General features: G+C 43.0%; 1 protein-coding gene across 9 annotated transcripts in view; it reads right to left on the minus strand.

The window, feature by feature from the left end:
* Positions 1 to 26,339, minus strand: part of PARD3 (par-3 family cell polarity regulator) — a 766,284-nt gene that overhangs the window by 20,474 nt on the left and 719,471 nt on the right. For all 9 annotated transcript variants that reach the window (XM_053261606.1, XM_053261605.1, XM_053261600.1 and 6 more), the window contains one exon: positions 409 to 529. In XM_053261606.1, coding sequence (XP_053117581.1) covers positions 409 to 529 — 121 coding nt within the window. The remainder of the gene's footprint in view (positions 1 to 408; positions 530 to 26,339) is intronic.

The following is a 26,339-nucleotide window of genomic DNA, read 5'->3' on the forward strand; positions in this document are numbered from 1 at the left end:
AAGTGAAGTCCAGCATAAATGTGTAAACACTTGAATTTGAAACTTTGCAGTATGCACAAGCCAAGAATCATGTTCTTGTAAATAATGCCTACATAAACCCCCTACAGGCATAATCTGAAGGACAGATAAGTTAGTCTGCATCGATGTGACCCAGCTACGCCTTGTCAGAGGGCAAACAATACCCTTTACACAATGGACAGATGGCAGAGCACGATATAAAATGAAATTAGGAACGTTGGACCACAGATGGAGATGGAAAGGGTCAGGAGTTTAAAGGTCACCCAGGAACAAGAATCTAAGATGCATTGTTCTTGCACCAGGGATTAAGGATAACAGCTGAAGCAGAGGCACTCAGCAAATGCTGAAGGCCTTTATACAGTGCTGCACGCAAAGACTGTAAACACTTACCCACGGTTGTTCGAAACTGTAGGTACGTCGCCGGTCTTCTACATCCTCATCTTGCTTTGCCTGCTGAAACTCCTGCCTTAGACGCTGTATCCGATCATGATTGCTGGGAGTTGATCGGTTGCTAGAAGAAAGGTGGAGGGTGGAGAGAGGTTAATACATTGTCTTATTAGAAAGTAAACTATTTTTCAGATACAAACCAGCAGGAGGAATCTTAACATTCTAGATTAATAAGATGACAAACTGCTTCAGGTAATAACTTAAGTCATAGGGCAGCAACAGTGTTGTATGCATACAGTCACCATTTGTTCCTTCTAACATACTGACATGAATTTGTTCCTTATAACAAAATTGACGAAAATACTACTCAAAAACTCTTAATAAAGTTTAGAGAATGTTTATACATATTATCATACTAACAACAGGAAAGAAGCTGAGATGGATCTTTTGGTAAATTATTTGGTCTCTCTGGATAGTCTACATTAGGGGTATAACATAGGCATCATTTCAAGTCACTCCACAATGACTCACAAAGTGCCGGTTCAGAAGAACACCGTCCAGCATGTGTGATGAGGACTGGGATGTGTCCAGAGCATGCCTGTCCTGACATCGCAGCAGGTTGTCCAAACACAGCCACCCCATTCACACAACCATATATACCTAGATATATATACATATATATGCACGTGCCCATTCACACAACGGTGCATACCCAGATCAGAGGCTGTACCCAGGTGTACATACTGTATATGGTCATATGAATAGGGTGACTGTCAGGGCACCCTTTAACTGTGTGAGGGGGTGTTCATCTGCTCCTATACACATTTAAACAGAGGTTTTGAGTGCATGTACAAGGGTGATTTGGATGAACATCCCTCTCACACAATTAAAAGACACCCCAACAGTGCATCGGGGCATCCTGCAGTGACGTCAGGATGGGTGCACTCTCACTGCATCTCTGTGTATGCTGGCTGGTGTCCAACTGAACCGGCCCAATGTAAGTTCACAATGCTGATCGGGCAAGATTCCCCACCCTACCAGAAACAATGAACAACAATGGCTTGGGAGAGTAGGGTTGCCAACCCTCCGGAACTGGCCTGGAGTCTCCAGGAATTGGCATAGATCTCCAGGAAACTATGGAAAGCAATCTTAATAGCTTGATATTTGGAAGAATATTGGGGAGAAAATCGGTGGTGGTGGTGGAATATCTGAGAATAACTTCAGTCAGAGTCCGTAACCCTAGGGGCTGTGGTGAAACTTGCCAGATTTTTATGCTGAGCTGCTCACCATGTATTCGCCACCACTTGGAATGATTTTGTGAGAGGGCTGCTGGGGGGGTCGGGGGGGACAAACTACCCGAGGATGCCTAAAAAGTGGGGCCTAGGCAAAGCAAGGGGCCCCTGCCTCAGCTCCTGTGTGTACCATTAATTTCTGCCCCAGCCCTGTGACATTATTCAATGAATTCCTGTTTTCCTTTTTTTATAAGTTTCCATTTTAAAAAGAGGGTGCAATGGCCACTATCTTGGTTGGTCTATCAATGGCTACTAATCTGGTGGCAATAGGCCACTTCCAGCCACAGAGGGGAGCAACAGCATGAGAGAGGACATGCCCTCATCTCTTGCCTATAAAAATGTAGATCCCAACCTGACCATGATAAACTGGACAAGGAAGAGCTACATGTGAGAATTCCCACATATGGCTTCCCAACTTTGTACACACAAGCATGGGGCCTTTTAGAGGAATCCCCAAATCATACCTGCCCCATCCCCCATAAATCCTCTGGGCTGCTCTGCTTTGCGTAGGCTGTAACTTGAACCCTGGCCCTCATCCAAACTGGCATGTTTACCATTTTGTTATTAAGAGGATTTAAAAAGAATGTAAGGACTCCATTTTTTATTTTATTTCAAGACAGTGACCCAAAGACATCTTTTTATGAGGTCCTGCAACATGGAATCAACATGACGGATAATTGTTCACTCCCTTCAGCCACTCTGCTGCTGTCAGAGCCTCAGTCCCACTGGACTCCTCGCTGTAAATTGGAGACGCCACTATTGGATTATTTCTCCCAGTCAATAGGATCCTGTCACCCTTTAGGACTGTTTCTGACAAGTCCTTTGAACTGATCAGCCTGATAGCATTAAAAGGTTAATGGGCATCTGGTATATTTTGCCATGTGGCATGTTCAACAGCATTCACCAGGGATAGAGGCTTGCAAGAACAAGAGATGAAGGCTACAATGCCATGTGCACTCAGTAACTTACACTGAGTTCAGTGGGTCTTACTCTCAAGCTGAGAGCCCAGTGTACATTACTTGGATGTAACCATGCATAGAATCTGCAGCAGCTTCTTTGGGTAACCTAGCTGCTCTGTAACAGTACCCATATTGTAGTTGTGTCTTGTTGTTATATAGAATTGCTTTTGCCAAATCCCAAAATTAGGTTAATAAACCAGGGCAGCACTTCAAAGAAATGCAGACAGCACAGGAATATAGGAAGCTGCCTTATACCGAGTCAGACCTTTGGTCCATCTAGCTCAGTACTGTCTACACTGACTGGCAGCAGCTCTCGAAGGTTTCAGGCAGGAGTTTCTCCCAGCCATACTTGGAAATGCCAAAGACTAAACCTGGACCTTCCATGCCAAGGATTGAACCTGGGACCTTCTACAGTAAGTGCGATAAAATAATGTGAAGGGGAGGGAAATAATTTCAGTACAATGAACAGAAAATTATTGCTTGATATATAGAAGCCAATACAAATGGTTAACTGGTACCATAAAGAATAATGGCTAATGGGGCAGGGGAGCATTTTGAGTGCTCATATAGTTTGACCAATGTAAGCAAGACGACAAGGAAGGATTAACATACATACTGCATCAGATGTACTGCAATTGCCCAATACATGAACATGAACTGTTTTATTCAAAATAGGATGCATATATTGTTTTCCCTCTTGTATATGAATACAAGAGTAACAAGAACCACATTTATAAGTGCCAAAGCACTTGGGAATAATTTTCTTCTTCTCTTGTTACAGAACGTTTCTCTCTGGTGTGTTTATACAAACGATGAAGTTACCTGAGGAAGATTAACGCAACGTAAAGTTATTAGCACTCTATGTTGGTTTACATTATCGTTCATTGGCCACTATTATTCTTCTACCATATATTACAGTCTTCCCTTGCCAACCACGGTTTTACCAACCACGGTTTTGAGTATATGCAAATTGGAAATTGTGTCAGGCCAACTATTCGACTATCTGCAGTTGGTGCGGTTTTTTAGTTATTGCGGGGAGTGGGGGATTAGTGGGTTCAGAGGTTGGATCTGCTCATTCCTCTTGGTGATCCTTGCTGATCCTGCTGTCCCTTGACAATTTAAAATGCCTTGGAGTTATTTGGGAGAGGGGAGTTCCAAAATATTTTCAGAGCTTCGGTCTGCTCATTCTTCTTGATGACTCTTGATGATATTACAGGATTTTTAGGTAATTTTTAAAGCTTTTTTTTTTAATTCTCCTTTATTTTTAGGACTTTTTGTGGTCGTGGTTCCCCTTACCCCTTTCCCCATAGACTTTAATGCCTCACCAATTGTTAGTTTGTTGGGAATTCTCTCTGGTAAGAGAATCAAAGATTTCCTTAATGAGAATAGCAACCACGTAAGTTGTGGTGTGGAGGAGAGCTGGTCTTATGGTAGCAAGCATGAATTGTCCCCTTTGCTAAGCAGGATCCACCCTGGTTTACATATGAATGGGAGACTACATGTGTGAACACTGTAAGATATTCCTCTTAGGGAAGAGGACCTGCATGCTTCACTCTGGGAAGAGCACCTGCATAGTTGCATGCACAAGGTTCCAAGTTCCCTCCCTGACATTTCCTGATAGGGCTGAGACTCCTGCCTGCAACCTTGGAGAAGCTGCTGCCAGTCTGTGTAGACAATACTGAACTAGATGGACCAATGGTCTGACTCAGTATGAGGCAGCTTCCTATGTTCCTAAGTTCCAAATCTTGGCTGTAGAATCTTCAGATAGAAGTGGGTGCCTACTGATATTCCCGTTCTGAAATGAATGTTTAAACCAACAATCTCTCCTGAGTTAAATTCTTGAATTTTGGTCCTTTTGGCTCATGGCCTTAGAGCTAAGAGCCAGCTGGTCTTGCCTCAGAAGCCAACTATATAAGCCCAGGTCATAAAGTCTTTTCAAGCTTGGTTTATTTGAAATCAACATGAAATATACTGGAATAGGTGATTTCTTGCATTCATCCCTTTCCCAGACATACGTTCTCCTATTTTCTGAGTGCTACTATACATCATAGCTTACAAATTTCAGAAATCTTGACAAATAAATATTTCAGATCTTGTGCTCACTGCATCCTCTTAACTTTAACCTTATAAATCCAGTGTTTTGATGTGCAGGTAATTCAGAAAAAGCAAGCAACAGGTTTCTTAAACCTCTGTGGTAACAAACACCAGGCATCAACATAACAAAAGTCATATGGAAAATGTTTAATTAATGGCAGATGAAATATTTTTCTACTTTTTATAAGGGAAATCCTTTCACAATGCCTTGTAAACAATTACATCAAAGTATACAAAACAGAGCAGGTTGGAAATGTGCGGGTTCTGGCAGTGACTGTTTCCATCTCGGATGGACTTGTTTTTTTAAAAAGACATGGGAAGGGTGTTATTTCCATATCAATCAGACGGGTGGTTATCCTCGTGATCAGGGCTGCCTAATGTGTTACCCCACAAGCCAAAGATAGCCCTACCAGCCATATATTATGGCTGTCTGTTGTTGAACTACAACTCCCATCATCCCCAGCCACAATTTATTGTGGCTGGGGAAGATGTGAATTTGTCTGTTCGGTTTATATTCCGCTCTTCCCAAAAAGAGTTGCAGTTTGACAACAGCTGGAGGGCCAAGTTTGCCCACCCCTGCTGTAACCACTATACCAATAGCTCTCTATCTACCTGGGAAAAACTGTTTCCCTCCCACAGGAAAAAACCCTGCCATGTTCTTCCATAAAAATCACAGGCTGACATCCAGACTAGTGCTGCATTAGTGCAAGTGTGTATGCTAGCACAAGGATGTTGTGTTCGCGAATTCTGCTATGTCGGGACCTTGCATTCCAGACTGGTGCAACAGGGTGTTTTTGTGCAATCGTGTGTCACCTGCTGTGAAACCTCTTCCTCAGTCCATATGTGTTGCAGGGAATGGTGCAACACTCTCCACTTTCCTTGGTGCACAAATACAATGCTCAAGCAAGCAGAACAAGAGTGCAGGAGACTGAACAGCTCTGAACATCCACTCAGCGAGATGGCCTTCTTGTGTGTGGATGCATCTAGGACAGCATTCGTCTGGAGATTTCAGCCACGGGTTTTAAGGGCTAAAAGCTTTATCCAGGAATAGTTAAGGACAGTTACACGGCTTAAGCGGCAGGACAACTTGTAAGTGTGCCCTCAGCAGTTTCATGAATGCTACTTACAACCCACGAAATCGCCAGCCTGGGCTGGAAAAGTGCAATGTAAGCAAAGCTCATACAGGCCGGAGCTGTCACATATTTTCAGTAACAAGAAGCCACAGAAAGGGCTGTTAAGAGTCTCCGATCGTTAAGCAATATCTCACTATGATGTCATGCATTGAAGTACAGAGTTGTAATCCTTTCAGAACGGACAGATTGTCAGCGTGATAAAGTGGATACAAGCAAGCCACTGAATAGGAATGACTCAAGCTTTGGGGAGAAAAAAAATATATTGGTCTGAGAGAGAATGGCAAGGAGAGGCCTACCAATAAAGCCAAGCAATAAGGTTACAGATACAGCAACAGAAAGCTTAGCAAGCAAACATTATCATTACGTGGAATTTGTCTACAGCAGTCATGAGTGCATGTGTGGGTGGGTGTGTGGGGCAAGCTAGGAACATGACAATCTATCCAACTTTCTAACTTATAGAGATCTATAGATAGTAGCCGTAAATGTACTAACTGGCTTCTTGATCACTGAAACCTACACATCATATCTATTTCCAAAAGAGCTGGAAATTTTATAATTGTTATGGATACATAATTAAAGCATCTATGGCCAAGAGGGAGGTACTGACTCTGAAGAAGAAAAACCGAAGAAAAATACCCCCAAGTGGCCCCAATCTAACTCAGTGGAGCAAAATGTTCCCAGACTCAGCAGGTAGACTCAACCAGGTGGGCATAGGGAGCGGGGAAGAGGGCTTGAACAAAAAGAGTGGGAAATTTCTCAGCTTCAAGAATATTCCCTCAAGACAGTCACAAGCCCTTCTGCTTCTGAGGTAAAAAGGTACCTAAAACTTTTGTCACGCTCAGGCACAGGATCAGGTAACACATGCACACCAAGGATATACTGAAGCATTTTGTTCTGAGTCCATTACTACAAACGTTATGTTATCATAGAAAGCTGCATTTTGCTAAGTCAGAACATTGGTCTATGTAGTTTAATGCTGTCTATACTAACTGGCAACAGCTACTCAGGATTTCTGATGGGAGTCTCTCTCCATCCTTAACTGGAGATGCCTGGCATTGAACCTAGGACCACTGAGACGCTCTACCACTGAACTATGCCCCTTCTCTTCTCCCAGCCTAGGAGTAAACATTGCTAACTTGTGTTAATTAAATCCCCTCGAGGTCAGAAGGCACACTTGAATTATTCAAATTTATGTTCCTTGGGTGGTGGAGGGGGTGGGAGGGAAGTAATGGCGAATCTTGTAACCACAGGTAGCATGGAAGAGAAACAAAGACTGTTCCAGTCAATTTTTAAAAGGTTGTATCATTGACTATTAAAGGCCTCCCCGTTCTTCTGGCAATGAATTAAGCCTGCAGAATGCACGCTTGCCAAAGTTGAGAGTGTATATTAAATTGGATCTCTCCAGACATTGCTTGGGCAGGATAAAATAGGTAAAGCGAATGCAGAGCAGTGTTAATCCACTGTAAAAGCTTTTGCTGTGTTTAACAGAACTCTGTTTTCTCTCCAGTCCAAAGCAGTGCTTACTCAACACAGATGGGCTTCTCCGTGAGCACACATGCATATCAATGAAAGCTGCAGCGCTGCCACACACACAAGGCACAGACGCATTGTGAGGTGCTATAGAAAATGTAGCCTGAAACATCTTTTATAGACACCAAGAGGTTTGTCTCTAAACATCTTTTATAGACACTTATAGAAGAAATTATCTTTTATAGACACCGAGAGGTTTATCATGACTGGGTTTCATGGTTTGGTATGGCCTTGATCAGACAATTTAGAAAGACTGTGCCAGCAAGCCCTGCCCCGGTGTTGACATACTGAGAATCCTCACACTGATGTACTGTCCCTGCTTATAGCATTTGTCTAACAATGCAAATGCTGTAAGCATGATGGTGGTTGTTCCCATGAGTGGAAGGCAGGGGCTCCCCAGCCATCTGATCATAGCAGCAACCACCCTCACACATACATTTCCCTCTTCAATCGCCATAATCAGGGAGTGCATGGGGAAGTGATGCTTCTTGGTGCATCAACACTTGGGCAGGACTTCTGTAAGCACTCTTGGAATGTTGTATGTGAGTCTCCCCACTTTTTTAAAAAATTGTCTGAACAGGGCTTGTGTCTGAAGATAATCCAGAGCTGGATTCTGAAAATAGACTAGACCATGGGTTCTCAACCTTGGGTCCCCAAATGTTGTTGTACTTCAACTCCCATAATCCCCACCCAAAGGCCATTGGGGCTGGGGATTATGGGAATTGAAGTCCAGTAGCATCTGGGGACCCAAGGTTGAGAATCCCTGGACTAGACTATGGTCTGCCTACGGTCATGTTCTGGGGAAGGCAGCCAGAATTTGAGGTGCCAGGGTTAGGGCATAGTAAAAGCTGGGCTGAAGTTCAAGATCCCATTAATATGGCAGCCTGGGTGGGTTAGGCCAAGGCAGGGCAAGAAGAATCTGCACAGCTTCTTGCAACAATAAGTTGCTAAGACTGATGAGCAAGCTCTGATGATGGGGCTTTATAGGAGCAGGTGAGCAACTATTGGCCTGTGGAGTCAGCTGACAGTTACTACAGCCCAGTTCAGGGGTGGGCAAACTTGGCCCTCCAGCTGTTGTTGAACAACAATGCCCATTATCTCCAGTCACAATTTGCTGTGGCTGGGGATGATGGGAGCTGTAGTTCAACCACAGCTGGCGGTGCAAGTTTGCCCATCCCTGGATTAGATGATGGTGCCCTTGCAACATAAAACTTAGTTGACTAGGTTTGCAGAGAAGTCAGAGTGCTGGTGGTGCAGGAATAAAGTTTCAGATCCTGATGCTTTACTTCCTGCAAAGAGCCTGGTATGAGAATCTCCCAGCACCTTAAGACGCTCTTAATATAATGAAATAGTGCATTTGCACTGCAAATTTATTTTATGTTTATGGTTTTACCATTGATATTTTTGACAAGTATATCAGTTATCTAGTGAATATTGGGAGCTTAGAGCTTGTTTATATGAGACACACAAAAGTTCATACACAGAGTTAAAATCCAAAGTGCAGAAATAACTTTGGAATGCTGTTTTAGTCAATCAGGTTATGCACTGTGCTTTCAGTGAGGTACATTTAGTTTAGAATCAATTTGCTCATACTATGCTAGAATTGCATTGCTCATATTTTCCTCAGAAATAAACAATCTGGAATGCTGAAAGATGGTAAGGTGTTTTTTTTACCTTGAAAAAAAAATATCCATTAGTAATGTACAGGTAAGAATAGCTTCTCTACACAAGCTTCATTTCATATGATCAGCTGGTATCTTGGAGGTTTGTTTTTTTTACATGTAACGCACAAGCCTCAAATTTACAGTAAATCCCCCATATGTTAAATAAGCACCTGATTTCAATGTCGCATCCAGTTTCAGGAGCTGAATACATTACCCCATATTGATTATGCATGTGAAGTAAGTTGCTTAAACAAGGTATTCTAAGCAGTACACTTGCATATTTGAACTCCCTTTTACACATACTTTCCAATTTTTACTTATTTTCACTAAAGATGGGCATATAAAAATTCCCATTTCTTAGTCTGCGATTTGCAAGATGAATATATAACACATATCCTTTAATACTTCTGCTTTCTTTGCATAGCTAAATCCATGGATCAACTTAATATGACAAAGAAGATCTCTTCACATTCTACTTAGGTCACATACAAGCACACAATGGCCAAATTTCCATCCAAAGGCAGCTTTAAACCCTGGCATTTAAAGTCCAGCATCCATGTCAGATTGTTTGTGTGCATGCACATGAAATCAGCTGCTAAGGAAATTCCCTGTCACTTTGACTTTACTTTCAGAAGAGATTTGCCCCTCCTTTCATAATGGGAACAATATTACACGGAAGTTCTGTTTTTCCCCTAGAGCCTGCACTTCCTTCAGCTGATAAAATTCACTTCCCACTTTTTGACACACTGATTTGTTGTACATTTCACACCAATTTCAATGTAGTAAATCATCACAAATTAAAAACATACAGCTCTATTCTCTGGGTTAAAAGGGTGCTCCCCAAAGCTGTTAATACAGCACTCGCTTTTGATGTGATAGCTCAGAATCTTTGGGATGTTTTACGGCTTAGACAGAGGTCACACCAGAACACTCTCCAACCGTTCAGGACAAGCTTTTGCTTTGAGTTCCTATGTGGTCATTTTGTAACTGGGCCATTATTTTACAACAGTGAAATCTGAAGAATGCACCCAAGACCCCATTTTATTGCTATCATCATTCTTCCTTATTAGCCTGTCAGAGTTCACATGAGGGAGACAAAAATTTTGTTTTACTCTTCAGGGGGATTCTTTTCTATTTGCTACAGAAAAAATGAAGCAGATGCTTTGGGGTCCTACCACAAACAGAGGATAATAGACATATTCAGTGCAGTGACTTCCATAAACAGAGCCAGGTTTTTTAAAATGCAAAATTTTACGAGCAGTAACTATTGTTAAAATCTTTGGCAGTTAGAGTCAAGGGTTCCCTACAGCATGTTTTACCCATCATTAAATATTCTTGTTCATAAGACATCAAGAGCTTTGACAAATCTTGCTTAGTCAAAGGTCTTGATGATGGGTAGAATGTTCAGGTCCTGAGTGATGGCAGAGACAAAATGGTGTCTTCTGAACTCCAAAGGAAGTTTAAAGGGGGGGGGGCATTTTCAAGCTGTGTTGGGGCAGAATAGTGAAGAGAGAGTGCCTGTTTTATTTTCAGCTGCCACCAGGAAAGGCTTTGGGATGATTTATGAAAAGCTTACTTTCAATCAGTTCCTCCACTGGAGATGCCAGTACAAATGTTTAATGAGACCGTGCAGACAAGAGAAGAACTGCATTTAGGACTGCCAGCTCTGACTGAAACTGTTCCTGGAGATTCCACCCCCCTACCCCCAATATTTTCCCCAATATCTTATATCTATTTCTAAAAGAGCTAGGGATGTCATCGTCCTTATGGATGCATAACTGGAGCACCTGCAGACGAAAGGGCAGTACCTTAGGGCAAACTGTAGATACATCCATTTCATAACAATCTGAAGGGGTGGGGGAGAAACCCCTAAGGAGGTCAAACCCACCTGCCCCTCCAAATTTGTCCCTATGTAACTCAATGGAGCGGAATGTTTTCAAACTCAGAGGGCAGGTTAACAGACAACCAGGTGGACGTTGCTACTGGAACTCAGTGGCGAGGATGTGGGGACGAAAGGTTTCAATACGAAGACTGGGAAATTTCTCAGTTTGAAGAATACTCTCTCAAGACAGTCACAAACCCTTCTGCCTCTGAGAGAGAAAGGTGCCAATTTATTTATTTATTTTGCCATGCTGAGGCACAGACTCAGGTAACACATGCACACCAAGGATGTGCTGCAACATGTTGTTGTGGGTCTAATCTTTCATAACATCAAGTCAGGAAAGTTCCAGGATTGCTTTCAGCAGTCACTTGGAGATTGATACTGATCAATGGAGACTCTAGGCCAATCGTGAAGGGTCAGCAACCCTTACTACATGCCTGTCAACTTATGAATGGAAAATCCACAACCAGAGTTTCTATTTCCAATATCAAACAATTCCACAGTGTATTTGATGGGGAAAAATCATTGTGGGAACAACCCAGTGACAGGAAAAGCTTAGTACAGTCATAGAGTCTCAGACCCTGGTGCAGCCATCCATGCAGGCACAAGTGGGCTACTGAAGATGTTCAAGATGATGATGATGATGATGATGATGATGATGATTACTATGTTTATATCCCGCTCTTCCTCCAAGGAGCCCAAAGCGGTGTACTACATACTTAAATTTCTCTTTCACAACAACCCTATGAAGTAGGTTAGGCTGAGAGAGAAGTGACTGGCTCAGAGTCACCTAGCTAGTTTCATGGCTGAATGGGGATTTGAACTCGGGTCTCCCCGGTCCTAGTCCAGCACTCTAAACACTACACCACGCTGGCTCTCATAGATGTAGCTACCCCTTATCCAGCATTTGAGGGACACGCATATGCAGCTTAAGTCAGATTGCTGATAATCGTGCTGATCGCTTAGGGTTGGGTCTCCCAAATTTGGGACTTCAACTCCTAGCATCTCCAGCCAAAGGCCATTATGACTGAGGATGAGGGAAGTTGTAGTCCAACATCATATGGGGATCCAAGGTGGGAACCCCTGATTTAAGGAATGGGGAACAAGCCTTGGTGACTGAATGTACTCTGGATATCAGAAGCTGGGTGGGATTTCTGAGTTTTGGAACTGTACCAGCAGTTCCTCTTGCAGCTAGGGTACATAAAATAGGAGCAGCATCTGCACATAATACAGCCGGGGGTAGGCAACCTTGGCTCTCCAGCTGTTGCTGAACTACTACTCCCATCACACCCAGCCACAAAAATTGTGGCTGGAGATGATGGGAGTTGTAGTTCAGCAACAGCAGGCAAGCTAAGGTTGCGTACCCCGATAAAGACCCACGTGGACCAAGATGCCCAGACACTTCAAATTACCTTCTATTCTCAGAACTAGAATAAAATACTCCAGGTGCATAGCTAGGGGAAAGTATGCTCACGTTCGCCCCCTCCCTGGCGTCCCCTTGCACATGCCAGGCATGCCCCTACATGTAATGTCACATGTAGGGGGTGTGGCCAGCACCCGGAAGGGTCCACGTGCCCCTCCAGAGCTAATTTCCCAGCCAGCTTTGTTGTTGGCTGGGTATTTTCTTCAGTCTCTCCCTTGAGGGAGAGGACAAAGAAAATACTCAGCCCACAATGAAGCTGGCTGGGGAGGAGCCCAACCTGGAGCCCAGGAAAGGGGTGAGCCTGGTGGCTCTCAGAAGCTGGGCAGCTCAGGTTTTTTGAACCCGTCTGCCCAATTATAGCTCCACCCTGAAATACTCAGTAATCAGAAGGCCAACTTACCTAGGACTGTGAGGACACAACAGCAAGACCAATACAGTAGCTCTACCAGCTTGGGTCTACCAACTACTATTAGCTGGGATAACTAAATGGAACCTCCAAAGTCAAAGACAGTTTACCTATGAAACCAAATGCTGGGGGCTAGCCACCAGAGAAGGCTTTCCTCTTTATGCACAGATGCACCTGACTGACTATGCTTGAGAAGAGATGAGACAGAACAATCTTGGTTTGGGTCAGCCAGACAATCCTTCAAGTTGAACAAATACAACTAGTGCAAGCAGAAATTCTGAATAAAGCATCTCTGGAGTTGTTTGGTTCAGGTTGGTTTACAGCTCAACCCCAATAACTATTCAAGCAAATGTCGTTGTTTTAAATGATATAATTTGTGTTTTAAGCTGCAAATAGAGAGAAATGAAAAAAGGTAAAATAAAATAAAAACCACTTAACATATCAAATGTCTTGGGATGTGGGGAATGGCAACATTATAATGATACAGACTTAAATTGATACCACTTTGTCTTCCTTTCAGCAGACAACCACCAGAGTTGTCTCTCCACTGCCTTGTGTTGACAATTTTTCATTTTGACATCAAAATAGTATCTCTATGGATTTTAGATGGCACATTGTTTTGACATTGTGTTAAAATATACCCACATTGATACTATTTAATTTTGCCATCACAATATTGTTTTGATTAGGCTAGCATGACATTTTATTTTGCCATCAAAATGTCACCTCTGAACTTGCCCGTATATTATACTGTCCCATAAATTGTCATGTGTATCTTTAGGCTTATTAAAGAGATTGATGAAATAGAATAAATTGCCAGAAAAATTACAGCACACCAGATCTTAGTGGCTCCATGTCTTTAGATTTCTCAAAAACACAACAGAGTTTGAGTCCCACGGTAACTGTAAAAGAAATACTAAGAAGCCTGTCAAGACATTGCCGAAATAAATCCAATTCTTAGTTCATTTCAGAAACTTTGTCCAAAAACTGAGAAGAAAAACATTACAACGAATTGGAAATCTTCTCTCATTTAAAAAATATCTAAAGTGCTGTTCTTCATGCTCAACTATATGCTAACCAGAAAGCCAATAAAAATATTAATTTCTGAACCCACGGGGGTCCCTTAAAATGAAAACTACCACTTATGTTCTGGTTGGTGGGGGAATGTAGCTAAGTGCTAGAAAGCATAGATCAAGTGTTGAAGCAGATGTTATGCAGAAGCTTAAGAAGGCCAAGTTATTTCACTTCCAGTTACCAGCTGCATGTTGCAGGCAGAATTTGTATGCACAGAGAAGCTTGCAATCACCTTAGGGCAGGACTGCACAAATTTGGCCCTCTAGCTGCTTTTGGACTACAACTCCCATCATCCCCAACCACAGTGGCCAATAGTCCAGAATTATAGGAACTGTAATTGGGGAGGGGAGCTGGTCTTGTGACAGCAAGCATGAATTGTTCCCTTTGTGGAGCAAGGTCTGCCCTGGTTTGTATTTGAATGGGAGACTACCAGAGGTACACGTAGGTAATTTTGGAGCCTGGACTTAAAGGCCTTTGGAGGGCCCCCATGCCTGCTGGATGCCCCCCTCCACCACTGCAAGTTAAGCATCATCCCTCCACACACACATACACTGTGACACATCTGTGTGTCCCCACACACCCCTCTGTCTTTAAAGCACCTGGCACAGGTCATAATCACATTTGTTCACCTGGTGCAATGCGGTACAGTGGCAACCACACCAGCCAGGACAGAAAAAGAGGATTTGGCCCCCAGGGGGTGTAGAGGCCCTGGACTTTGGCCCCAAAGTCCAGGGGTAAGAGCGCCACTGGAGACTACATGTCTGAGCATTGTAAGATATTCCCCTTAGGGGATGGGACTGCTCTGGGAAGAGCACTTGCATGCAGAAGGTCCCAAATTCCCTCCCTGGCATCTCCAAGGTAGGGCTGAGAGAGACTTCCATCTGCAGCCTTAGAGAGGCTGCTGCCAGTCTGTGTAGACAATACTGAACTAGATGGACCAATGGTCTGACTCAGTATAAGGCAGCTTCCTATGTTCATAGTCCAACATCTGCAGGAGGGCCAAAGCTGTGCCCCAATCTCAGGGGATGGGACCGTAGCTCAGTGGTAGAGCATCTGCTTTGCATGCAGAAGGTCCAAGGTTCAATCCCTTGGCAGCAACCCCAGGCAGGGCTGGGAATGACTCTGCCTAAAACCTTGGAGAGCCGCTGGCAGTCAGTGTAGACCAGGGGTGGGCCAGTTGTTGTTGAACTACAACTCTCACCTTCCCCAGCCACACATTGTAGTTCAAAAACAGCTGAAGGGCCAGGTCTGCCCAACTCTGGTGTAGACAACACTGAGCTAGATGGACCAATGGTTTGATGCAGTATAAAGCAGCTTCCCATGTTCCTGGAAGACACACTCACAGCAGAAATGGAACATATGGGGCGCTTTCCAAATGGCTCTGGAACACAAGTTTGGGTGGTGTCTCTTTGGAGACCAGTGAATCTAAATGCTACTTTCCAGGACAAACTCACTTCCTTTCCAGCCCCATCCTCTGCAAGTGGCCTCCAGTAACACTCAAAATGGATTTTTTAAAATTCAGTTTGCCACACATGATTTGCACTGCTGTTTATATGCTAAGTGAGTGGCATTCCACCACCACGTGCTCCTCAAATTGCTTGTGCTTATACACACAAATACATGTGTTCAAACAAGTAGAAAAAAAGAGTAAGAGAATAACAGAGAGATAAAAGTAATAGATCTGGTGCTCCATTGTGCACATTCATAATCTAAAGAGCACTGCTCTGCACTGACACATGGAATAATTAGACGCTTTCCCATTTCCACAGGATCTGGTGGCATTTCTCACCAAATGAGATTTGAAACAGTAACTTCAAAATATAAATTTCCTCACCTCATCCTTGGCACCATGTATATAGCAACACAACCACATAGTAGGCTGGGTCTACACATGCAGTAGAGTGAGGTGGGGATAATATGAGAATCCAGAGGTGGAAGAAGGGACTTTACCACATCAGACTGCAGGCTGGGGAAAACCACATTTTAAAATATGTCCTTACATTTAAAAAACCTCTTTAAGTCAAAAATTAGCAAATCACCTTTCTTCCCAATCTGTTAGTTTTCTACTTGGAGAGTTTTCATATAGAAAAGCACTAGAAAATGGTATCTCCTACATACAGTCTAATGTGGTTGTATTCTATCTATCTATCTATCTATCTATCTATCTATCTATCTATCTATCTATCTATCTATCTTCTATACTGCCCAAACTTTCATATCTGGGCATTGTATTATATATGAGTATTATATCGCCTCAACTTTTTACCACCTCATTCTGCTGTATGTATAGGCTAGGCCTTAGAGTCAACAGTTTGTACAGGTGGCCCTCGTTATTTGCAGGGGTTCCGTTCCTGCCTATTTCTGCGAATAACGAAAACTGTGAATAAAGATACCTTAATCCTATAGGGATTGGGGGGTTAGGTTCCTGAAGTGTGCTGAAAATCACACACCAGAAATTTCTGTCCACTCAAGAATCACAGATAGTCGAAAATAACCTTACTTTTGCCTCGCAAATAAAGAAACTGGGTCCCTATGATCTAACCGCAGATATGGAAAATGGCGAGTGCCAGGACCACGGGTAACAAGGGCCACCTGCATATGCAATGTGACAGCAGCCACTTCTGTGATGTCAACCACTGAAAAAAGAGCAACTAACCACACTTAAGGAGAAGGCAGGTAGCTCACAGTACATACTCTTTGCCTCCACAATCACATGGAAGAATTTAGCAATGCAAAGTGGACCACAATGAGAAAAGAGGTAAAAGCTAGAGAGCTAAACAGCAGTGTTACACTGGCATGCTTCCCAGACTACATTAGGATTACACTCAGAAAAACTAACATATAGCAATAGCACTTAGCAATAGCACTTACATTTATATACTGCTCTACAGCCGGAGCTCTCTAAGCGGTTTACAATGATTTAGCATATTGCCCCCAACATTCTGGGTACTCATTTTACTGACCTCGGAAGGATGGAAGGCTGAGTCAACCTTGAGCCCCTGGTCAGGATCGAACTTGTAACCTTCTGGTTACAGGGCGGCAGTTTTACCACTGCGCCACCAGGGTAAAGGGAGTTTACCAGGGTAAAGGCAGTTTTACCACTGCGCCACCATATGAAGGGAGAAATTTAATATTCTAATATTGATTCTTCCATTGATGTGAGAATTTCTTCCCCAAACTACAATTTTTTTAAAAAAATTCACTGAGCATATTCTGGTGTAAAAAGTAGAGCATTCAGATAATTTCAGTGACAGGATTGTGCATACAAAACCTGATATCTGTAGGTCGTCGGGAAGTATGATTTTATTTTGCACAAACAAAAACATTTTTGAAAATATGAAAATGGAAAATATTTCAATTTACTTTGAAAATATGTAACAGGTACAAGAAAACCTCTGCTGGATCAGGCCAAAGGTCGATCTAGTCCAGCTTCTTGCTTCACGCATTGGCCAACCAGGTACACCAGGGAAGCCCACAAGTGGAGAAAAGAAGGCAATGTCCCCTCCCTTTTTACATTGCTAAAGTGATGAAAATTTATCATAACATAAATGGCATTGTTTAATTTTGAAATGCATCCCTTGAAAACCACAGATCGACATAAAATATAAAATTTTCAGATCCTTTATAAAGTAGAAACCATGTCTCTGAATAAGCTCCTTCTTCTAACTCCTCCTTTCGTCATAGCAAAACTAACAGGATCCCTCTAAAAGCCACAATATTTAGTGTAACCTAAGAAAGCACATTTATTCCACACAATATTCTACATTCTATCTATAAATAGTCCCGATAACATCCCTGAAGGTTCAACATGGCTGCATAAGTCTCTCCTTGTGTTCACATCTGATAAGAGCCTAAAGAATTTCCTCCCTCTTCCAATCAAGCTGGAGTCATCATGTTCAACAGCAATTGCCTATGTTATCGTATTTTAGAAAGGGTAGTAAGGTTTATTTGAAACAATCCCCATGATCCCTCTCCATGAATAAAGTACAATGATACTTAAATGTTCTGCGTTTACCAAGAGGGTATTTCTATACATTGGATTCTCACAGTAAAACAAACATCTATATTAGACGATCAAACATCACATTGTATTCCTGCAGGTATTTGTATATCGTTCACCCTGCCTCGCTTCTCCTGGCTTTATGAAGAGAGATTTTTAAATGAATGCTTAATACCACAGGTGTCGTTGAGTTAGACAAACACTTCCATAAGCACACAGAATAACCTCTGAAAGGCAGGCAAGCTTTGGAATCATTTTGGCACAGACAAGAAGAGGGAGAGGAGCTGAGGGGCCAAATTGCCTTCTCTCTCAGAGCCCAGCAAGCGTCAAAGTTAATAGGCTTTACACCCACAAGTATGAGAGCGGAACAATTTTCCACTACACATCTCACAGGGCATATCACAAGAGATGTAATAATGACAATGGTGTTCCTATGGCACTATATGCCCTTCACATACATTATCTCAATCATCCTTCGATAGATTAGTATAATGACTCCCACTCTGTATACGGGAAGGGTGGGCAGTTGTAAAAAGCGTACGTCTTTTCAAAGGCTCCCTAATGAATTGATGGAAAGAGGAAGATTTGACGTGGTTCCTGGCTCATTCTCTTAACCACCAATGCTTATGCCAGTGCTCTGAGTTAAGAATTGGGATTAGAACTATGCCTCTGCAAAAGACGCCAGTCTCAGTGATATTAATGGGGGAGAGACCCAAACAGTGCAATTTTATACGGCTCGATTACTGCTGTCCAATTCAGGTCACATTTCACCAACCCAGTCGTCGCTGGCCAATTACTTGCAGCTGATGTACAGTGGCATAAAAGAAGGAGAAAACAAAACTTAGCGCATTTTAATTTACATCCCCATAATGGCAGATCAGATTTATGTGAACTCTTTGGTGAATTGGCTCTTTTATTAGTGGCCTGTTTAATTCAAAATCACAGCCTTCTGCTGAAGATTAATTAAATATTAATCAAAGTCCAGAGCCATATAAGCTTCTGTTCCATTAACCTAAATGTGACTCCATCCCGTACTGCCATGGCATCCTCCTCCTTTGGTTTTAAAGGAAGCTTTTAATATTTCTTCTTTATGGTTGGGACTCATACCAAAGGGAGATGTGATATTTGTAAAAGGTGCTTTAAAGGTCATATATATATATTTTCCTTTTCGTCCCCCCCCCTTAAAGCTGCTCTTAATCACAATTAAGCTTTCAAGAAACAATTAAGAGAAGCCAAAACTTTTTCTTCATCAATATGTTTAAAGGAAGTACCCTCTTATTACCAGTCCTGGCAGCAAACTAATTATACAATGTTAAGGTTCACCTACTGGGATGTAAATTTTGGTTTGAGTTGACACTAAAAAGAAACATCAATTTATTAGGAGATAAAACTTGTTCTGCAGTAATGGAACAGCTGTGTATAGGAATTTACTGCAGCTTAATGTTCTCACGCATAAAGCAATTAGAATTTTCTGACAAACAGACTTGCTAAGTGTAATGGGTAGCATGGAACCATATGCAGCAACATATATAAGATTGATGTGGTTTATTTTACATAGTAATAGCCCAATCTCAAAAAGCCAAAATACAAAGATGCAACAGTATATATGTTCCTGTTTCTTTCCACAGATTTATGTGACAGAACATGTAAACTCCTTCCTTTCTCAAGTAAAGAAATCTTTCCTCCACTGATGTCTGTGTGTTAGTTCTGGGATGTTATGTGTACAGAATGAGTTCTGGGATGGAATAAAAATATAAAAAGTATTCGGGTCCCATAGTACAACCAAAAGCATAAGTCAGGGTGCTGTCATGGGATGTATTCCTTAACACAGCAATTAAGTCAGTATTCTTCATTGTAAGGCCCAGGGGCCAGTGGTGGCCCACATCAACCCTAAGCTGTCATGGCTCAGACCTCTGACTCAGAAGAGTCAGAGGAGGAATGGGAGGACTCGGTTGGGAGTGCAGGCTCAGAGGCACAGCAACAGGATTTGGCAGGGAGAACAGACTCTGGAGCTGAGGAATCGCAACAGCTGCCACACATGAGGGCTGAGGAGGCTGATTAGGAGGAGGCGGGGATTTCGCCTGTCTTGAGAAGACGTCTCAAGAGGAAGGCTCAGTTGGAGACATGCAGGCGCAGGATATCACAGGAGAGGAAGTAGAAGTGCTGAATCAGGAAAGCCTGATTGGCTGCCGGTTATCTTGAGCCCTATATTAAGATTGCTGTCAGCAACTTTCACTTACCGCAGACCGTGTTCCTATTTAGAATTCCTCAACCTTTCAAGTTCCAGTTTGCCCTTGTTCTGTTCTTCCTGCTCGGTTGTCTCTCGTTTCATTAATTTCTTGCTCTGTTGTTTTCTTTTCAGTTATTACTCAGTTATCATAGAGGGGGGTACCTAGTTTAGTTCAGGGGACTTTATTCATTTACTTCTATTTTTCTTTGTGAGTCTTTTGTTTTCCTTCATGCAGCTTTGCTGCTACTTTCTGTTTAACTCACAGGGGGAGAGCTGAAGGGGTTGTAAATCCTGTTGGATTAGCCGAGCTAACAGATTTACGACATAAGCACATCTCATGGATTAAATGTTTATTTGGCCTGTGTGAAGCTTTGGCCAAAGCTGAATACTCTGCATGCTCTCCCTGACACCATGAGGAGATGCTAATTCTCACTCTACCGTTTCCTTTAAGGGAAACGGAGCCCTCTTGAGCCCCTGCACCATTTTGGAAGGCATGCACAGAGCGTCGGGAAGTGTAGCCTTTCCCAGTGCTTTCCTCCTAGAGTTCTTAAGTGAGGGCTTCACCTCTCTCAAAAGGCCCTCTCAGCCCTGAGAAAAGCACTGTACTGTGGGAGAGTCAGCACAGTGTGAAATGGCTCTCACTCTAAAAGGATTTGTTGGGCGGAGGGGGGGGGCAAAGTGGCCCTCACTTGAAAAATAGTGATGATCAATGCATTAAGTGTCTATACTAGTCATTGACTGAGACTAGAGCATACGATTCCTCAGTCTGGGGATCTTGGGAGTTTTCATCATGCTGGGAACAGACTGGCCTCAAAGGGTGAAGTGATAGATAGATAGATAGATAGATAGATAGATAGATAGATTATTATGGTCATCGACCAAATAGCAATCATCATACAATTTACAGCAAACAAAAAGTAGTTATATCAAGGTAGACATCACTGACATATTTTGCAGGCTATAAAACCAAATTTAGACACCTTTAAAGAAATGGCATCATTATGGTCAGACAATAAATGTTGTAGATAAAACATATCAGTATGGCCGGGATAATTTACTAAAAAAGGAGAGATAAGATTATTTCAAATATCCTTATAAAATAAACAATGAAGCGAAACATGGGCAGTTGTTTCAATGGCACCTGTACCGCAGGGACATAGCCAAGCTATGTTTTTTGAATTTTTGAATATTTATTTTCTAGAATTTCCTGTTAAGCAGTATGCATCTTGTCACATGGCCGGGGTACTGAATAGCTCACAAGGCACCCCTTCCAATTTGATGGCACCCTGTGCAGTGTAAGAAAAAGTGCCATGGGGCACACAACACAGAGATATTAATATAGTCACTACTACTTCTAAATATGTATTCAATGCCAGTGATGCGCTAGAAGCTAAGCAAAAATGACATGGTCTCTGGCCAGATGGCTTTTAATCTACAACAGACATCGCAGGTAAGGGGAAAGATGAAGCAAGCATGGGGGTGAGGTAGGGAACAGTCAGGCCAGGGAGGGTTGATCAAATGAATAGAACGGAGGATCCGGGTCCAGGAAGCAAAATGGCGGAAGGTGCAAAGGTGGCAATGACAGGAGAACTGACCCTTACAAGCCCTCTCCTCATACTCCTTGCAAAACTTGCAAGAAGCATGATGAGAGAAGATGAAGCTGCTAGCAATCTTTAGGAACATAGGCAGCTGCCATATACCGAGACAGACCACTGGTCCACCTAGCTCAGGGCTGCTCAGCTTTGGCCCTCCTGCAGATGTTGGCCTACAAGTCCCATAATCCTTGGCTATTGGCCACTGTGGCTGAGGATTATGGAAGTTGTAGTCCAAAAACAGCTGGCGTGGGCTATGTTGAGCAGGCCTGATCCAGCTTAATATTGTCTACACAGACTGGTAGTGGCTTCTCCAAGGAGTCTCTCTCAGGAGACTCTCTCATCCCTATCTTGGCGATGCCAGGGGAGGGAACTTGAAACCTTCTGCTCTTCCCAGAGTGGCTCCATCCCCTAAGGGGAATTTCTTACCGTGCTCACATGTAGTCTCCCATTCAAATGCAAGCCAGATGAACTCTGCTTTTCAAAGGAGGGGACAATTCATGTTTGCTACCATAAAACCAGCTCACCTCCTTTCTTCCCTGTCACCTGCACCATTTTTAATCTTGACAAGTTGGTTTCGAAAGGAGGCTGACCTCCACCAGGGCACGAGGCAAGGCACCCCACTTCGGCAGCACAAGATCTTGCGCCATGCCTGCCTGGTGAAACTTTGGCTTCTATCTGTTGTCACATCTGCTTTTAAAATAAGAACAAAAACCCTTTGAAGCAGCATAGGGAAATACAGCAACTCATTTGAGTTTTGATCTTGTAGTCTTCATTGGGTCATCAGAACTCCACAATAATCTTGTTCCATCACAGTGAGCTATCTTCTAATCTCTCCTTATCTGGTTCTGAGAGGTGTCATCAGCTGAGAGGGAATCAGATATTCTTGAGATCTAATCCATACTCCCTCTGTGATTTTGAGCAAACCACTTAACCTTTCTTTCTCAGCTTCCCCCAACTATATGAGAGGCTACAAATTCTTATCCCTTCCTTGAAGGATGTTCTGAAACAAACCTTTGCAGCCTAACACATCACAAACCTTACATATGCACGTGTGTGTGTGTGTGTGTGTAGATAGATAGATAGATAGATGTAGGCAGACAGAGGTTATCTGATCCTGTTCCTGCCTGCTTACGCAGAAGTAAGTCTCACTGAATAATTCTGAGCTCAGCTGAGTTTATTTTGAAGTGCACAAATGGACTGGCCAAGCATCTGTTTTTGAATCAGAAAGTCCTCTATTTCAGGGGTAGGCATTTGGTAGCTCAAGAGCTACTGGTAGCACTCCGGCTTATCTGAAGTATTTTTCCAGGAGTTTGAGCTTGCTCTTTTCCTTCTATTCCAGCCAATACTGAAAATCTGATTGCTGCAGGCATTGTTGGGCCATTTCTAATCTCCTTCTCCCTCCCTCTTTCTCTTCAGGTGCTCAAGATTGCTTTTAGGAACACAGGAAGCTGCCATATACTGAGTCGGACCATTGGTCCATCAGTATTTTTTACCCAGACTGGCAGTGGCTTCTCCAAGGTTGAAGGCAGGACTCCTTCTCAGCCCTATCTTGGAGATGCCAGAGAGGGAACCTGGGACCTTCTGCTCTTCCCAGAGCAGCTCCATCCCTTAAGGGGAATATCGTACAGTGCTGACACTTCTAGTCTCCTATTCAAATGCAACCAGGGTGGACCCTGCTTAGCTAAGGGGACAAGTCATGCTTGCTACCACAAGACCAGCTCTCCTCTCCAAAGTAAATTTGTGCCCTCGAGTCAGGGTCAACTCCTGGTGACCACAGAGCCATGTGGTTTTCTTTGGTAGAATACAGGAGGGGTTTGCCATCGCCACCTCCTGCACAGTGTAAGGTGAAGCCTTTCAACACCTTTCTATATCACTGCTGCCCGATATAGGTACCAGCAGGGTTTTGAACAAGCAACCTTTTGCTCACTAGGCAAGTCATTTCCCCGCTGCGCCATTAGGTGACTAGCGTACTTGATCTCCCATTCATTTTTCTCCACTTTCTTTCCCCAAAAGCAAAATACCTGCTCCCCACCTGTCCTGCAGCAAAATGATCCTGGGAATTAGGCCTTTGATGTTAAAATCTCGTATTGTGCACAGGGGCGTAACTATAATAGGGCAAGGAGAGACAGTTATCTGGGGGCCCTCTGCCTTGGGGGGCCCCCATAGGCAAGTCACATGACTGACTCCTGCTGCCGCGTACCTGCCTGGGCTTCCTTCAGTTGTATTCATCCTCCGAAATGGATGTGAGTGTTAAGACTTGGAGCTACCAGAACAGCATGTCTTTCTCTAGTACCATTAAATGACTTGCATCGTCCACGTTTTAAAAAATAATTTAGGATGATGTTCTATTGTGGCACATAGGGTATATATAAATTTCACTATGCTTTTTGTTACCGCTATTCAGCCTAATTTAAGATTTCTTTACTTCATGAGCTGAGCTTCAGTGTGTGTGGGGGCATTTTAAAATCTTGTCTCTGGGCCCACTCCAACCTTGCTACACCCCTAATTATGCAGATGTCAACATTTGTGCAAGCTGCCATTTTGTGACTGCCTCCTCAACCTTCCACTTTGGGACTGGGTCTACCGGGTAGGCTCCAAGGCTCTGACAAAAGAAAAGAAGCTCCTGGAAGCCTTACATCTGCCCATCCCTGCTCTATCCAAATGGCTGTCCAGATCCAGTTCAGTATGGCTCACATGATGCTGGCATGGCTGCCTGCATCTCCCTACAGTCAAGACACATTTGTTCACCCAGGCTTTTAATTAGATATTGCATTAATTGTGTTTTTAATAGTTGTAACATTTTTAATTTTAATTGTTGAAATGTTAATTGTGTTAAATAAATAAATTAATAATGATAATAATAAAGCCAGGATGCTGCTTGTCTTCTCCTCAGATCAGCCAGATATTTACTTTCTTGTTCTGCCATGATGTGCTACACTTCTTGCCATGCCAAGACACAATTTGGAGTGGAGGCAGGGCGCCTGCCTAGAATGAATGGCCAAGAACCTATCTGGATGTCTCACGTGACATGAGACTCTCATTCATTCACCTGCCTGTGCAGTCAACCAGATGATGTGCAATGAGGCTGAGCATGGTGGACGTGTGAAGCTGTCTTAGAGCAGAGCAATGCCATTGCTGCCAATGAGAAAATATCCATCCTCAGCACAGCATCCCTCCAGTGGCTGTTGCTGGTGTCTTTTTTTAGATTGTAAGGGAGCTTGCTTGCTTGCTTTATGTATTTATTTGCATTTATGTAAACCACTTTGGGAACGTTTGTTGGAAAGCGGTATATAAATATTTGTCATATTCGTAAATACATATAAACAAAACAATGTTGTGTGATGATGGAAATACGATCTTGTGACTATAACCACACATGAAGCTGTTTCTTCCAACTTTTCCCTTGTTTTGTCACATGGCTTGTATGAAACTGATTTAACAGTGTTTCCCTATAGTTTGTTCCAGTAATTATTTCAAAATTGGCATTGATACATACTTATTAGTATATGCAAATCTGTGTTCAGTTTTGTACTCTTTTTTTTTTTTTGGTGCTGTTTCTCTGACTACCCTGTGTGCAAACTACTGTAGCCGACTGTTGTACTCAATCCAGTAATATTTTGTCTTTTGTTGTTTAGAAGTTTGTCCCAGTGGGGATCTTGTAGAGAGCATGGGGGGAGGAGTCCGAAAGGGAAAGGGAGAGAAAGAAAAAGGAGGAAAATTGAGTTGTTATTGAATGAACTCTTCGTTAAATCTATATAAGATTATCTTGTGTTGGGAGGGAAGCAGCTATAAAGCACCCACTGTTGTTTACCACCTCCAGTCTTGGATGCAATGCAATCACTTAGTTCGTTCCTGAATGATAAAACATACAGAGGCTATTCACACAGGCGTGCAAAACCAGGCTGAAGGGAGCCCAGCCCAATTTTGCACATGCTCCCTTAACCTCAAATTTTTTGGTTGTGTGTCAGCTGCTTGGGAGGGGAAGGATCCCCATAACGCACCACACACCCACGGGGTGGATTATTGGAGCTCCAGGGGGTGGGTGACATGGGCCATGCATCCCGGCACCCCAACCCTTGGAGCTGCTGGCAGCAGCCAATGCTCGTGTGGGCAGGTGATCCACCCGCCCAGGGACAGGGGAATGCTCGTCTGCGGGGAGGTAAGCTCTTTTGGGTTTCCTCCCCACAAACCCGGTAGCCCTTTCTCAGTGCTCGTGAGAAAGGGCTCACAGAATGACAACAGTTAATGGTTTATATTGAGACTCTTTATGCTGGTACTGAAGCTGTATAGAACTTTTCCTCAGCAGAGAGAGAGAGAGAGAGAGAGAGGGAGAGAGAGAGATCTTACTCAACGAAACAAAGAAGTATACATGCAAATATTTTTTGTTATTTCAGTTAAAAAGTGCCCCACTCACAAAACTATGCAGATTCAGAAACACTGACCATCAAGGGGTTACAGCCTCTGGTAATGAGCTATATTCTTTGAACATTCTTTTCCCACCTACACAGTTTTCAATTGAAGAGTTCATACCTGTTATTATAACAGTATGCAACCTTTTGTTACCAAGGGATCTTTTCTAGGTTAGGCACATCTCCAGTAACTTCCCAGTACATCTGCAAATGCAAACGCCTTCAGATTGCCAAAGATCAAGC

The sequence above is a fragment of the Hemicordylus capensis genome, chromosome 6 (genome assembly GCF_027244095.1).
Source record: "Hemicordylus capensis ecotype Gifberg chromosome 6, rHemCap1.1.pri, whole genome shotgun sequence".
Classification (NCBI taxonomy): domain Eukaryota; kingdom Metazoa; phylum Chordata; class Lepidosauria; order Squamata; family Cordylidae; genus Hemicordylus; species Hemicordylus capensis.